Below are 13,841 nucleotides of genomic sequence, written 5' to 3'. Positions count from 1 at the left end.
GCTGGTGACCATGGTCAAACCGCAACAAGGATGTCATGCCACAGTCTGTAGCCTCGACCTGGTGTGAGGAGACAGTGCTTTACCTCGGAGATTGTCCTCTCCCGAGTCCAGAAGCCCAGTCTGACCATGAGAAGAACAGGCCCAAATGGAAGCAGAGTCCACGAAAGACCTGGCCAGTCTCCCACAAAACCACTAAGGCCGTCAAAAGCCAGGAAGGTCTAAGAAGCCACCACAGAGGAGGAACAGACCCAGGCAACCTTCAGAGACGGATCACAAAATGCAGTGTCACGTCCTGAATGGGACCCCGGAGCAAAAAAGGACATTAGGCTGGGCGTGGTGGCACACACCTGTCATCCCAGTGACTCAGGAGGCTGAGGCAGGCTCGTGTTCAAAACCAGCCTGAGCAACTTAGCGAGGCCCTAAGCAACTCAGTGAGCCCCTGTCTCTAAATAAAATATAAAAAGGGGCTGGGATGTGGCTCAGTGGTTAAATGCCCCTGGGTTCAATCCCTGGTACCTGGGGGATATGGAGGATATTAGGGAATAATTAGGGGGATTTACAGAAAGTTAACAATGTATCAGTATTGGCTCAGTAGTTGTAACAAATGCACCAGAGTTACAGGTGTTGCTAGTGGTTGCAGAGTGCATGAGCAATCTCTGTGCCAACTTTCTACGAATCTAAAGCTATTCTCAAGTTAAAGGTTTATTGCAGGTGGAAATCCTTTATCTAAGTGCTTGGGACCAGGAGTGTTTTGGGTTTTGGAATATCCACATAATGAGCTATCCTAGAGATGAGATGCATGTTTAAACATGAAATTCATTTATGTTTCAGATTCATCTTAGACACGTAACCCCAAGGTAATTTTATACAGCATTTTGAGTGCACCTGCATTTGACTATGACATGTTACAAGAAGCCAGGTGTGGAATTTTCCACTTGGAGCATCAGGCGGGTGCTCAAAAGAGTTTTGGATTTTGGAGCATTTCAGGTTTTGGATTTTCAGGTTAGGGATAATCAACCTGTAATTGAAAAGAGAAGGGTGAGTACAGCGCTCTGGGCAGGTTGTGGGGGAGGCACCCTGCAGGCTTGCCAGCCCTTGGTGTCAGTTAGTGTCCTTGCTTCTGTGTGAGCACAGGTGGTTTAATACCCCAGGGTTTCGCTTTCTTAGCGTTGTCCCCACCCGCTGTTCCCTTCTTGGTTGAGACCTGCCTTACCTGGCCACCACACAGGAGGAGGACAGGAGCAATGTTCCCTAGGAGAGAGGGAACTCTGGGTTCTCTGCCAGGCTCCCCCGGCCCCTGCTCTGCCAAGGAGCCCGGCCTTGGTGTAGGAGAGCTGCCCACTGCCTCCCTGGCGCCCCCTGGAGGCCTGGCTGCTCCCCACCACCACAAGTGAAACCCCAGCCTTAAAAGTGGCATCTGACCCTCCCTTTGGAGGAGGACGACAGGACGGAGCTCCTGGCCATGCAGGTTGCGGGGACCGGGGGGTGGGGTGCGGGTATCCTTGCCGTTTCCCTTGTCTGGCGTGTAGCCTGTTTGCTGAATGGGGAGCACCCCCCCCACACACACATTTGGAAACAAGGAGGCCTTTTTGTGATCCAGAAGTCTGTGTGCGAAGTTTTGATAGTGGGAGGAAGTGTTGGGGAGGAGATTCCAGAAAGCCCCAAGGCAGGGGATCCAGCCTGTCTCCCTGCCTGCCGTGCTGAGTTGTCCCCTGGTCCTGTTTCCCGCCCCTGGGGCGTTCTCTCCTTCCCCATCCAGGCATGTCCCCTCCACCTTGGCCTCTGTGTCGGCTGGCCCAAGGTCCCCAGGGCCCGAATCTCACATCCCTCCTCATCAACCCTCCTGTCTCAGCTGGACTGCACAGTTTTGAGGTCGGGATCTTCCTGGGTTTCCACCCTCACAGGGAGCCCCAACTTGTGGAGTAGGGCGGAGGAGACAGGGCTCGGGAGCAGTGTGCTGTGGGACAGATCGATTGAACCTATGGAGGCTGCCTGGTGGCCCCAGGCCCCTGAAGGCCTCTTTCTACCTGCTTCCTGCTGGTGCCACCGTTGGCCAAGACCAGGAGAAGGGCCTGCTTCCCTCCCAGCTCTGCTCCTCTTCTTTCCCAGGCCAGAGGAAGCCCATACTAGTCGATCTGGCCCAGAACAGCCAGGTTTGGAACATCTACTGAGTATAAATAGGGTCCACAGAACCACAGAGATCTGAGTTCAAATTCTAGCCTTTCCACTTCCCAGCTGGGAGGCCTTGGGCAAGTTACTTCACTTCCCTGAACCTCGGATATCTTGCCTATGAGGTGGGAATAATTCCTCTCTCTACAGGGTTGTTGTGAGGTTGCATTCAAAGCCACTTGGCCCAGTGCTGGCACATAGTAGGTGCTTGGGAAATATCAGCTTGCTCTTCAACCCCATCGCTCTGCTGTTGTTTCTCGGGCCAGAGTCCCGACCTTTGCTTGTTTTTCTAGTGCACACCCAGAGGCTATCTCAGGTTAATATACTGTGTCAAACCCTAACCTGGGAGGTTGGGGGGGGGTGTCCTAGCAGAGGTGACCTTGAACTTGGCTCAGGGAGGAGAGGCAAGAAAACCAGCAGCATTGTTCCTGCCCTGTGGGGGTGTCTTTTGGCTGATCTCCCCGGAGCTGGCTCCCTGGCCTTACCTCTGGCATTGTGGGGCAGCCATGGGAGGCTGTGGCTGACATGGCCAGGCCCTGGGTGCACATCCAGGCTGGAGCCCGTCAGGCAGCCTGTGAATGTGTTCCAGAGGGGCTGGGGTTCCGGGCGTCCCAGCTAGCCACACCTGGCTGTGGCGCCGTGTGCCAGCTGACCCCTGCAGTGCCCGCCAACACGGCAGCCCTGGCTGGCCACTTCCTTGGCTTGCACAAACCCCAAAACAGTTCCAGCGGAGCCAGAGCCAGGGAGGTCCCTGCTTCCAGGGTGAGCTGACAGCTGAGTGCAGTTGGGCGTGCCAGGGCTCCAGAGAGGGACCCGAGCAGGGAACTCGGAACGGCAAGGCCAACCCCACCAATAGCGGTCCTTGGCTCGAGGTGGTGGCCATTGGAACAAAGGCCACTGAAGTCCTCGATGAGTGGATTTATCCTGCTCAGGGACAGAAATGAATGACAGCCATCCCTCAGAGCTTGGGGAGGGGGACTGGGTCTAAGATCCCTGTGGAAACCAAAATCTGTGGGAGCTCAAGTTCCCTGTGTCTCCTGTGCAGTTTTTCTATGTACTTTGTCATTTCTAGGTTATACAGCCTGATGCATTTAAATGCTACATAAATAGTTATTACAGTGCACTGTTTAAGCAATAATGGCAAGAAGAAAAAAAAAAACAGGGAACATGTCAATATAGACAGTGTGTTTCAGAGATTTTCAGTCCACAGTTGATTGAACCTGTGGAGGCGGACAGTGGATATAGGGTGTCTGACAGGTGACAGGGCTCCTGGCAGCTGTCTGCATGGTCCAACCTGCTTGACGGACATGTGCAGGAAGGCAGAGACCCAGCAGATGCCCTAACCCAAGTCCCAATGACAGCTCTCCTCTGCTTCTCTCTCTTCTCTTCTGTTCCTGGTTTGTTCAGGACAGCTGGTGGGCTTTCAGGTACTAGTGAGGCATACACGGGTGCCGCAGTCTGGCTGGGCACAATTCACGAGCCACTTATCAAGCAGAAACGAAGTTTATTTTTAGAACACACACGCCACACCACACGATCTCTTCAGGAATTCCCTCAGAGCCCAACTGCCACCACCGGCTTCCCACAAGCCTCTCAACCCCCCACTCCTCCTGCTCTTGAGGCCGATTGGCTGGGTCGAATGGGCGGAGCCAAAAGAGTTCCCCAATGAGCAGCTCCATGGTCTGAAAGGGCGGGGAAACAGCCCAATGAGCATCACCGCAGAGGAGCCAATCAGCTGGCAGTTGGAAGTTTGCTGGGGCCGCTGTGAGCCAATCAGCTGGAAGTTTGCTGGGGCCCCTTTGGCTGTGGCTCTCAACACTGGGGTTGTTTTGTTAGTGGTGCATCCTTGGTCTGCTAACAGCACATCAGACCAGGGAGGACCACAACACTGACCACACCTCAGTGTGGAAGGAAGGCTAGTCCCAGCCTTGGGACGCAGGAGAGTTGGGTTTCGTGGAAAGTCACTCCACTGCAGGTGGATTATCATTTCAGCCGGCAGCCAAGCATCCTTGGGTTGGAATTCTGCTGTGTGGCTGGTGGGACCTGCAGGCCCTCCTAGGATACATCTTGGGAAGGCAGATCAAGAGGACACCATTTCTACACATTGTGGCTCTTTGTTCTCATGAGGTCTTCTCTCCTGCTGGGGAGGGCAGGAGGGTGGGAGGAGCCCTGTGCCCATTGGTCTGTCTGTCCTACCTTGTGGCGAGGAGTTGGCAGGGGCTGCCTGCCCACAGCGGGCACAAGCTTTGGTCTCATTACTCAACTGGATCCAGACATGGGCGCCAGGAAGGTTTGTGAGGAAGCCTGATGCTGGCTGCTGTGGAGTCCGCATGTTGATGAACTGGTCAGGTGCCAGTTCTGGGCACTGGGAGAGTGGGCAGGGCTGGGGCTCCGTGGTGCATGAGCTTCTGCTGCTGCAGCTCTGAGCCCACAGCCTGGCTCCAGCCTTGGCTGGCCCTGGAGGGGTGTGTCCACGGGAGCAGGTCTCCAGGTCCCCTCCAGCCTTCCCCTCCCCCATGGGACTCCCACACACATGTGGTGGGAAGCACTGTTCTTCTGTTTGGGGGACAACAGTCTCTTTGTAAGTGAGGTTTCTTTACTTATGAGTGGAAAAGAATTGATGACTGGATGGCTGGGGGAGATGGAAGTGGTAAGACTAGGCCATGAAACTCCATTTCTGCTCCTTGTGAAGCACGCCATGTGAGCAAGAGTCAGAGGCTGGCCTCCACTTCTGCCTCCATCGCTGATGGCTGACCAAGCCTCTGGGCTTATGCCACTCCTTCGTGGTTTCCAGATGTTGAGATAGCCATTATTATCCCCATTCTGCAGAAAAAGAAACAGAGGTTCTAAGGGATTCCCTGTTGTGTCCCAATCAGTGGGCTCACAAAGGGCAGGGCTGGGACTTGAACTGAGGACTCCAGGAGACACTTCATCATTGCTGTGTCTCTTCTTGAGCAAGTCATTTCTCTGTGAGTCTCTGAAGCTCCATCTGGGGAATTATTTATAGGAACGACAGCACACCCCATGCATTTATCATGCTTGTAAAGACACAGAATATTTTCCATGAAACAAGCAAAATGTGATCTCTGCCTGGCAGTAGGGGAAAAGCTGCTGCTCCAGGGGCAATTGAAAAGGCCGGGGGGCTCGAGCCAGGGTTCCCAGGCAGGGCCTCTTCAGGGATGTGGAAAGATGAGCGTCTGGTCAGGGGCTTGAGTTGGACACTGCCCACTTTCCCTCCCCACACTCGCTTTGGCATCACAGAAAGAGCTCAGCACTGGGATTGAGGGCTCCAGGACCCGACTCCCAGCTCCTGTTAGCTGTGTGTCCCTGGGCAAGTCAGGTGACCTCTCAACCTCAGTTTCCTCCCTGGTAAGGTGGGGATAGGAATGCCTGTCTGATGAGGCCATGGTGGGGTGAAGTGGGGTACCACCGGGGGATACCGGACCCAGGACCTGGCGTGTTGAAAGCTCCCGGTGAATGTGCGCTCTTGTCCTTGCAGGTGGATGAGATTTACCACGACGAGTCCCTGGGGGCCCACGTGAACATCGCCCTCGTCCGTCTGGTCATGGTCGGCTACCGCCAGGTGAGGCCCCGCCTATCAGCAGGTGGGGTTTGGAGCGAGGGTAGGAGCAGCCATGTGGGCCAGCATCCGGGAAACCAGGCTGCAGGTGTTGGGGAACCTGCCACGTCTTCGGGAGGGGAACTGACAGTCCTGGTCCCTCTTCTTGGGGAACTGAAGGGAAACTGAGGCACTGACCCAGGCAGGCCCTGACAGGCTGAGCCCCGGCTCTCCACTCTTAGGCCAGTCACTCATTCTCCATATGGGGTAACAGCTGAGCTTCCCTCCACGGGCAGCTGAGAAGACGAGAGGAGGAAGTGAATAGAGTGTCGTGTGACGCTCAGAACAGCTCCGCCTGGACGCTTAGTTGAGGGGTTGGGAATAGCATGTGTCATTCCTCAGGGACACACGCATGGGCACGGCACGGGGGTGGCTGGTGAACACCCCTGAAGCAGGGAAGGCTGTGTGCCAGGGGCAGCCACGTGCAGAGAGCTGGGGATGTCTGGAATGCGCACTGCCGTCCCCTGGGCCTTGGGGCCTCCAACATAGTGGAGGGAGAGCGGCCTCTGGCACCCGGGCTCTGACCACTCTGCTGTTGCTGCTCCTCCCCCCGCAGTCTCTGAGCCTGATCGAGCGTGGGAACCCCTCTCGCAGCCTGGAACAGGTGTGTCGCTGGGCACACTCCCAGCAGCGCCAGGACCCCGGCCACGCGGAGCACCATGACCACGTCATCTTCCTCACCCGGCAGAACTTTGGGCCCTCAGGTATGCCAGGTACCGTGGGCTGGGCCAGGGGGTGGACGGGCTTCCTGTGGGGCTTGCCCCAGGTCAGTGGGAGGGTTCAGGACCTGGGTGGACAGATGGGTGAACTTGGAGACCAGGGCGAGTCAAAGGGTCCCCGTGCAGGTGCCCATTCTTTTAGTTCAGCCTGCAGGCAGCTGGGAGTGGTCAAGCCCTGGGCCTGGTGCTTAATGTCCCAGAGCCTGGCTTCTTAAAGACCCCCCGGGTGACTTTTAAGATATTTCTGTCCACATCATGTCCTGCTATCCTTGTTGTAGATTGTGAGCACTTGGGGGACAGTTGTGTGGCCTGCAGGAAAGGCAGTCCACCCTGCTCCAAGCATCACTGCCCAGGGATCCAAGATCTCATCATCCTCTGGGTTATTCCAACTCTCAAATGGGGAGAACAGTACTCTATGTCTTCCTTCGTTCCATGGCTGCTCAAAGGGCCGTGGAAGGCATGAAATGTCCATGACAGTGTACCGGCAACTGAGCATCTGCAAACGTGTGACTTTGACCCCCGGGTTTCCCATATGGGGAAACTGAGGCAGAGCATGGAGAAGAGTCTTGCCCATGCCCCACCGCAGTTGGGAGACAGGCCTGAGCCCACACTGGCTCTCCAGGCCCTACGTTGAGGGCTTTCTAGTTTTTTCTGGTTTTAATGCTGGAAATAAGTGAGCCCACCCTGCCTATCCAAGGGTTTCTCATACGAATCACTGACAGCCCAAATGTGGCGGACAGACACATGCATGCATGCAGATGCAAGATGGAGCATGCACACCTACAGACACACATGTGGATACCCAGACCCATGTATATACCCACAGACACACACACACGCACACACACTTACGTATGTAATGACAGGGCAGGTGGCCAGTCCCAGACCTCCTTCCCACCACAGCTTTTCATTAGGCTCCCCAGACCGTGTCAAATGAGAGAGCGCTTAGCAGCTCTAGGTCAGGGGATGTTCTCTCTGCAGGCCCAGTTCCGCCTGCCCTCCCAGCCCATAACCTGGTGAGGAGTTTTTGTTTCTGTTTGGCTTGGTGGTGCTGGGGATGGAACTCAGGGCCTCATGCCTGCTAAGCACATGCTCTACCACTGAGCCCCAGCTCAGCCCCTGGGCTGGTCTTGAAAGTAGCGCCTTAGCACACAGTGGCACTTGGTAAGCGTTGCCCATCGCCATCGTTACCCAAGCCAGCCTGCTGCCTTGCCACGGTTCCTGTGTGGCCTGACTGCACCTTAGTCAGTATTTTGTGACCTCTAGAGAGTCATCTTTCCTGTCCTTTAGGCCACCTCTGCTGCCCACATGTCATTCCCTGCTCCCCTCAACCCCTGCATTGGAAGCCACTCCTTTCCCCTTCCTTCAGCTCATCCAGGACTGTCCCCACCTCTTGCTCTCTAACTCTAGCACTTCACCACCCCTCCTCCAGTCTAATCCCCGAGTCCTCCGGAAACCAGACCTCCCTTAATGGTGGGTGCTGGGGTGGGAGCAGGAGCATGGATTTGATTCTTCTCTGATTTCTCCATGATATCTAGAGAAGTTTTTTTTTTTTTTTCCCCCTGAGATGGGGTCTTGCTATGTTGCCCAGACTGGTCTCAAACTCCTGAGCTTGGCTGGGCACGGTGGCCCACGCCTCTAATCCTAGTGGCTTGGAAGGCTGAGGCAGAAGGATCGCGAGTTCAAAGCCAGCCCTGGCAACTGAGCGAGGCCCTAAGCAACTCAGAGAGACCGGTCTCTAAATAAAACTTTAAAAAGGGCTGGGGGTGTAGCTCAGTGGTTGAGTGGCCCTGAGTTCCATCCCTGGTACAAACAAAACAAAACAAAAGTCAACCAAAAAAACCCTCCTGGGCTCAAGCCATCCTCCTGCCTCAGCCTTCCAAACAGCTAGGACCTGAGGCACACACCACCGTGCCTAGCCCCCCCAATACTGTCTAACACAGTGTCACCCTCTACCTCAGCGTAGAAGGCCTCCCAAGCTTGTTTGCAGACTGACTGACTGACGCCAGGACTGGAGGGAGTCCGACTTGGAGTGTGCGCAGGCTCAGATCTGCCTGGAAATCCCGCCTCTGCTTAGAGGAAGAGGCAGCAGGAGCCCCCAGGCCAGGAGGGAGCCACCGAGCCCTAGGGTGTGGGGGCAGCTACCCAGGTCTGCTCTGCTGTGGGTAGGACTTTGGGAGCATCCTTCTTCTCTAGGGACCCTCCAGCACAGGCCAGGCTGTCCCTGAGGTGGCCAGGCTGGGCACCGACCCTGGCCTGTCCTGCCTCATGTGCCTATGACTTCTCTCTCTGCCCTCTCCCCTCTCCCTGGCAGGGTATGCGCCTGTCACTGGCATGTGTCACCCCCTGAGAAGCTGTGCCCTCAACCATGAGGATGGCTTCTCCTCTGCCTTTGTGGTGGCCCACGAGACCGGCCACGTGTAAGTGGCACCAGGAGGGTGGGCGGTACCGGTGGGTCTGTGCTGGGGGCTGGGCCATGAACGCCAGGGAATCCTGTGGGGGAAGGCTTTCCCCAGATGTGGTCCCAGCGTCCCAGGTAGACCTGTGAGGCTGGTCTACTGCTGAGGCCTGGGGTCTCAGAGTGCCCAGAGAGGGAGGCCCTGCCCTGAGGGAGAGGGAACAAGGGCCCCACAACAATTCTGGGCCTGGGGACCAGATGTGGCCCTGCCTTTGGGAAGTTCCGTGGCAGTGTCCCTGTCATAGGCTGGGGCTTGTTTTCTGGGTGGTCTCCGTCCCTGGCTTCCCTCCACCTGCCCTCGCCTCAAGGTCCTGGTGAGACCCGATCCAGCTCACATCAGGGCCCTGTGCTCACGGGAGAGCTGGCCCGAGCCCATCACAAACAGGCACACTGAAGCCCAGGCAGCAGGCCAGCAGGGGCTGGCTGTGGGCTCTGCACCGAGGTTGTTTACAGCAGATTCATTCATTCATTCAACCGGTGTTTCTTGCAGGCCCTGTTCTAGGAACAGGGCTGCAGTGGAGAGCCCGAGAGAGATACCTGAAACAGATGGACTGGAAAGAAAGAGCCACGTCCCCTGTGTCAGGTGACAATGTGCACAGGCCACGCGTCTGGGCTTCCATCCACAGAGGCACGGCTAAGGGATGCCCTTGGCTCCGTTTCTCCCACAGCAGTGGTGCCTCCTCTCCCTGGGCCTTGGTTACCTCCACTGTGACACAGGGGCTGGCACCAGCGACACGGCGGTGCCTCCCTGCTGTGGAAGCTGATGGTTGCATCTCTCTGGAGCCAGGAGTTCCTCTTCCTGGAGAGGACAGGGGCGCCCACTCTTCCTGAGCAGAGGCTCCTCCCTGTGGAGAGACAAGGATGAGCTTAGGGGGCCCATGTGTCTGCCTGGGGGTCGGGGCCAGATGCTGCCACCTGGAATTATTAAAAATATGGGGAGGTTTGGGCTTTGGCATTAAATACTAGCCACAAAGAGCAAAGTTTTAAAATTTAACTATCTTGGGCAGTACCTACCAAGCACGGAGCTCTGGGGTATGTCTGGGGTCTGGGAGAGTTTAAGGGTGGCACCTGGAGGGCTCAGGGAAAGGTCTAGATCTCCTGACCTAAGTCTGTGCCTTCAGCCTGGTGGGAGACGTACGTGGCGCTCGAGTTGATGGTGGCAGGATGGGGGGTGCTGTAGCCGACAGCCCACGGGCAGGTGGCCTGGGCTGGTGTCCTGGAGCAGCAGTGGGTGGGGCTAGCCATGGGAGATAGTGATGAGGGTGGGGTTTGAGGAGGGAGACTGGTGCTGGGAGGAGAGAACAGAGGAGCCCCAGGCAGACACAGCTTTGCACCTGGTGGCCTTGGAGAGAGAGGGCTCTGCCTCTCCAGGGCCCGCAGCCTCCTGCCTCCGGCCTGCCTGCCTGTCTTCCCTGGGGTGGGCACCCCAGCACGACTCAGGCCTCCCCTCTGTCCCCTGCCTTCCAGGCTCGGCATGGAGCACGATGGGCAGGGGAACGGCTGTGCGGACGAGACCAGCCTGGGCAGCGTCATGGCGCCCCTGGTGCAGGCTGCCTTCCACCGCTTCCACTGGTCCCGCTGCAGCAAGCTGGAGCTCAGCCGCTACCTCCCGTAGGTCACCTCTGCCCCTGGGGCTGGGGCTGGGGAGAGGGTGGCTACCTATACCCTACCTGGCCCTCTCCAGCCATCTGACATAAACACCCCCCCTCAGCATCACAGGGGGGGTGTGTGCACGGAGACGGCTTGCATTTAATTCTTATTAAAAACCCAGACCCCTGCCCCACCCAAGATGCTAATGAGAGTCAGCTGGCAGTCCTCCTGGGACTCTGGATTCACCGAGCCTGCAGGCAGTACCCAGGCTGAAGGCTGGGAGCCTCAGGCCCGGGCTGGGGTATCTCTGTCTCCCTAGAGGCCCAGAGAAGGGGCAGGCTGAGAGGGCATGTCCAGGGGCAAGGCCAGTGTTGAGATCCAGGCCTGAGAAGGGGCCGGAGTGGACAAGGTGGGCAGCTGGAGGCAGGGATGCGGTCGGGACCTCTGCAGGGAGCTGGCCAGGCTTCCCGGTGCACTTCCTGCCCAGGGGCTGGGCTTTGCCCCTCCCCTCAGGGCACAGAAAGCCCTCACGTTATCCACCAATCGAATTTAATCTTGGCCATGGTGTGCCTGTCCCTTTAACATGAGTCAAATTGGTCTCCTAGGCCAGCTGTGATGGAGTTCCTAGCCCCAGTCCTGGGTCCCTTGCCCTTCTGCTGATGGAGCCCTCCCACGCAGTCACTGGGAGAGACCAAGCCCCCGGCCAGGGCTGCTCGGGTCAGCCCTCCTCCCTGGAGGAGCGGCCTGCCATCCCTGCAGGCTGCGTGCCTGTTGGAAACCCCAGCCCCGGCAAGGAAGAGCGAGGGACCTCCTGCCTGTGGCCCGGCTCACCCCCTTGTTTCTCTGGCAGCTCCTACGACTGCCTCCTGGATGACCCCTTCGAACCCACCTGGCCGCAGCCCCCGGAGCTGCCCGGGATCGACTACTCAATGGACGAACAGTGCCGCTTTGACTTCGGCACCGGCTACCAGACCTGCTTGGCAGTGAGTATTCCCTGGGCCTCTGCAGGCCAGGGACGCCAGGGCCATGTCCTTCCATGAGCCAAGCTGTTGGTTCACAGGGTACCTTCCACCTGGACCGTCAGTCAGCCTGGTCCAGGGAGGAGCAGGGTGGACAGGTCGCAGGCCCTGCCCGGGTCGGCTTGTGGGGACAGGTATGTCAGGGGGCTTGAACAGCCTCTGCCCTGGGAAAGATGGTAGGAGTAGCCCAGGGAGGGAGGCCCTGGCTGGCTGCTCCCTGGGGGTTCACGTGGGGAGCCGTCCAGGTGTTAGATCAGGTTCTGGTCCTTGGGAGCACCTCTGTACCCGCATATCACCTCTCTCCAGGGGCGTCACATCCTTTCCCCCGCCCCCCATCCTTACGCCCGAGATTGCAGATACCAGGAGCAAAACCCTGTTCCACCCTGCAGGACAGGAAGGGAGGCCCTTAAGCCTAGAGATCAGCTCAAATCACCCGGGAAAGAACCAAACTGTGCTACCTGTGGCCCTGGCTGAGGCTCTGATAAGGTGACATCAGAGGGCAGGGCACTTTCTGAAGGGGAGGCCTGGGTGATCCAAGCGCTTTGTACCCCCCACGTAGGGTATTCAGAGCCCTCACCTGCATGGGACAGAGGCTCTCTTTGGTACCATGAGGAGCCCCTGTATGTGGTCACCTTCCCTTCTCTCCAGGCCATGCTGGGATGTGTGGTCTGACACAGCACAGCTTTGGGATGGAAGGACGGGGTGTGGGATTTCAGTGCCCAAATGCTGTGTTGGTGGGATGCTCGTCTGGTGGGTGGGGATGAGGCCCCTGGGGCTTTCCAGGACAGTCTAGAACGTACGATCACCCACCTCTGGCCTTGCTGGATGTCCACCTTAGAGGGAGATGGGGGCCTCAACCTTAGCGGTGTCCCTTCAGCATCCCCCATATGCACAGGAATCTGAGAACTCCTCAGAGCCTGAAACTCTTGTCCCAGGTCAGTGACGAGGTAGCTTCTGCAGATTAGGGAAAGATAGCCAGGAGAGGACGGCTCCTAATGGGGAGAAGAGGAGTCCTGGGAGCCAGTGGCACTTGGGGTGAGAGGAGCTTGAGGGTGTGTGAGCTCTGGTTTCCTCGAGGTTTCCTGGGCACCCACCACACCTCCCTCTCTCCACCGCCACCCCCTGCCCCCTGGACAACTTGTGAGGGCTGGAGAGTCAGCCTGGTGACCCAATCCTTTTGCCACACAGTTCAGGACCTTTGAGCCCTGCAAACAGCTGTGGTGCAGCCACCCGGACAACCCGTACTTCTGCAAGACCAAGAAGGGGCCCCCGCTGGATGGGACCGAGTGTGCGCCAGGCAAGGTAGCTGCAGGGTCTGAAGCGGAAGTGCTTCCCCGGGGGTGGGACATCCCTGGCCGGGACAGGTGCAGATCCTGGAGGCCCCAGGCCTGTGTATACGTGAAGGAGGGGCAGTGCCAAAGGACAGGGCAGCAGATCTGCCAGGAGTCTCCTGCAGCCTCCCACGCACTACGCTTCCCCTCCGCACGGGAGCCCTTCGCCTCCGCAGTCGGCCAGGTGTAGCAGGATCTCATAACCCGTCAGCAGGAATGCTTGCCCCGTTTTACAGATGAGAAAAATGAGGTCTGAGCAGGTCAAGGAATTTGTTAGGGCCATATAAGGAGTGATTAGCCTACGGGGGATTGAAGGAAGACTCCAGGCATCCACTCCCAGCCCCAAGCTGTCCCTTTCTCCCTCAGTGTTAGGTATTCCTGGTGGGTGTTTGCTCCCTTGTGCATGCCTGGGTGCCAGGGCTGCTTTGGTCAGGGGACCTCGTTCCTGGGTCTGAGGACCCTGAGCTGGGGTTCTGCTCTCTTGCTGGCCCTGCCCTGGTGTGTTGGTGACCTTGGGCCATTCATTGAACTTCTCCAGCCCTGCTGAGGCTGCTTATCCCTGACCAAGCCTTCTTCCCATGCCTCAAGATGGAGGTTATAGGGTCAGGTCAAAGCAAGTAAAGGAGCCAAGGAGAAGCAGGACGGTTCAGAGAGGTTTTTGCTTAGCATCAGCCATGAGCCCAGTGCCCTACCCCCAGCTTGCCCTCTGACCTGTGGCCTCTGCCCTAGCCAGGCTCAGCCCTCCTACTGGCCTTGCTGGGCATCTCCCAGGTTTGTGCCTTCACAGATGGATGGGGCTTCCTAGCCCTGGATGTGCCCCATGGGCTCCAAACCTGGTTGGTTCCCTTCCTAGACAGCTTTATCTACTCCAGGTCTTTCTGCTTCTTAAATTTCCCCAGGTGGTTTCAAAGTCCCAGGCCCTCCCTGGTCACAATT

The 13,841-nt window shown here is 57.5% G+C and overlaps 1 protein-coding gene across 2 annotated transcripts in view; it reads left to right on the top strand.

The window, feature by feature from the left end:
- Adamts14 (ADAM metallopeptidase with thrombospondin type 1 motif 14) overlaps positions 1-13,841 on the top strand; it is a 75,054-nt gene that overhangs the window by 38,612 nt on the left and 22,601 nt on the right. The window contains exons 5-10 of one of the 2 annotated variants that reach the window (XM_040272542.2): positions 5,669-5,752; positions 6,345-6,492; positions 8,822-8,927; positions 10,433-10,576; positions 11,406-11,538; positions 12,763-12,876. In XM_040272542.2, coding sequence (XP_040128476.2) covers positions 5,669-5,752; positions 6,345-6,492; positions 8,822-8,927; positions 10,433-10,576; positions 11,406-11,538; positions 12,763-12,876 — 729 coding nt within the window. Of the gene's footprint in view, positions 1-5,668; positions 5,753-6,344; positions 6,502-8,821; positions 8,928-10,432; positions 10,577-11,405; positions 11,539-12,762; positions 12,877-13,841 lie in introns of both variants that reach the window. The other variant, XM_040272540.2, reaches the window with a different exon arrangement.

This window comes from Ictidomys tridecemlineatus, chromosome 1, assembly GCF_052094955.1.
Source record: "Ictidomys tridecemlineatus isolate mIctTri1 chromosome 1, mIctTri1.hap1, whole genome shotgun sequence".
Classification (NCBI taxonomy): domain Eukaryota; kingdom Metazoa; phylum Chordata; class Mammalia; order Rodentia; family Sciuridae; genus Ictidomys; species Ictidomys tridecemlineatus.
The sequence above is the reverse complement of the archived record's forward strand: the minus strand, read 5'-3'. Positions and strand labels throughout refer to the sequence as shown.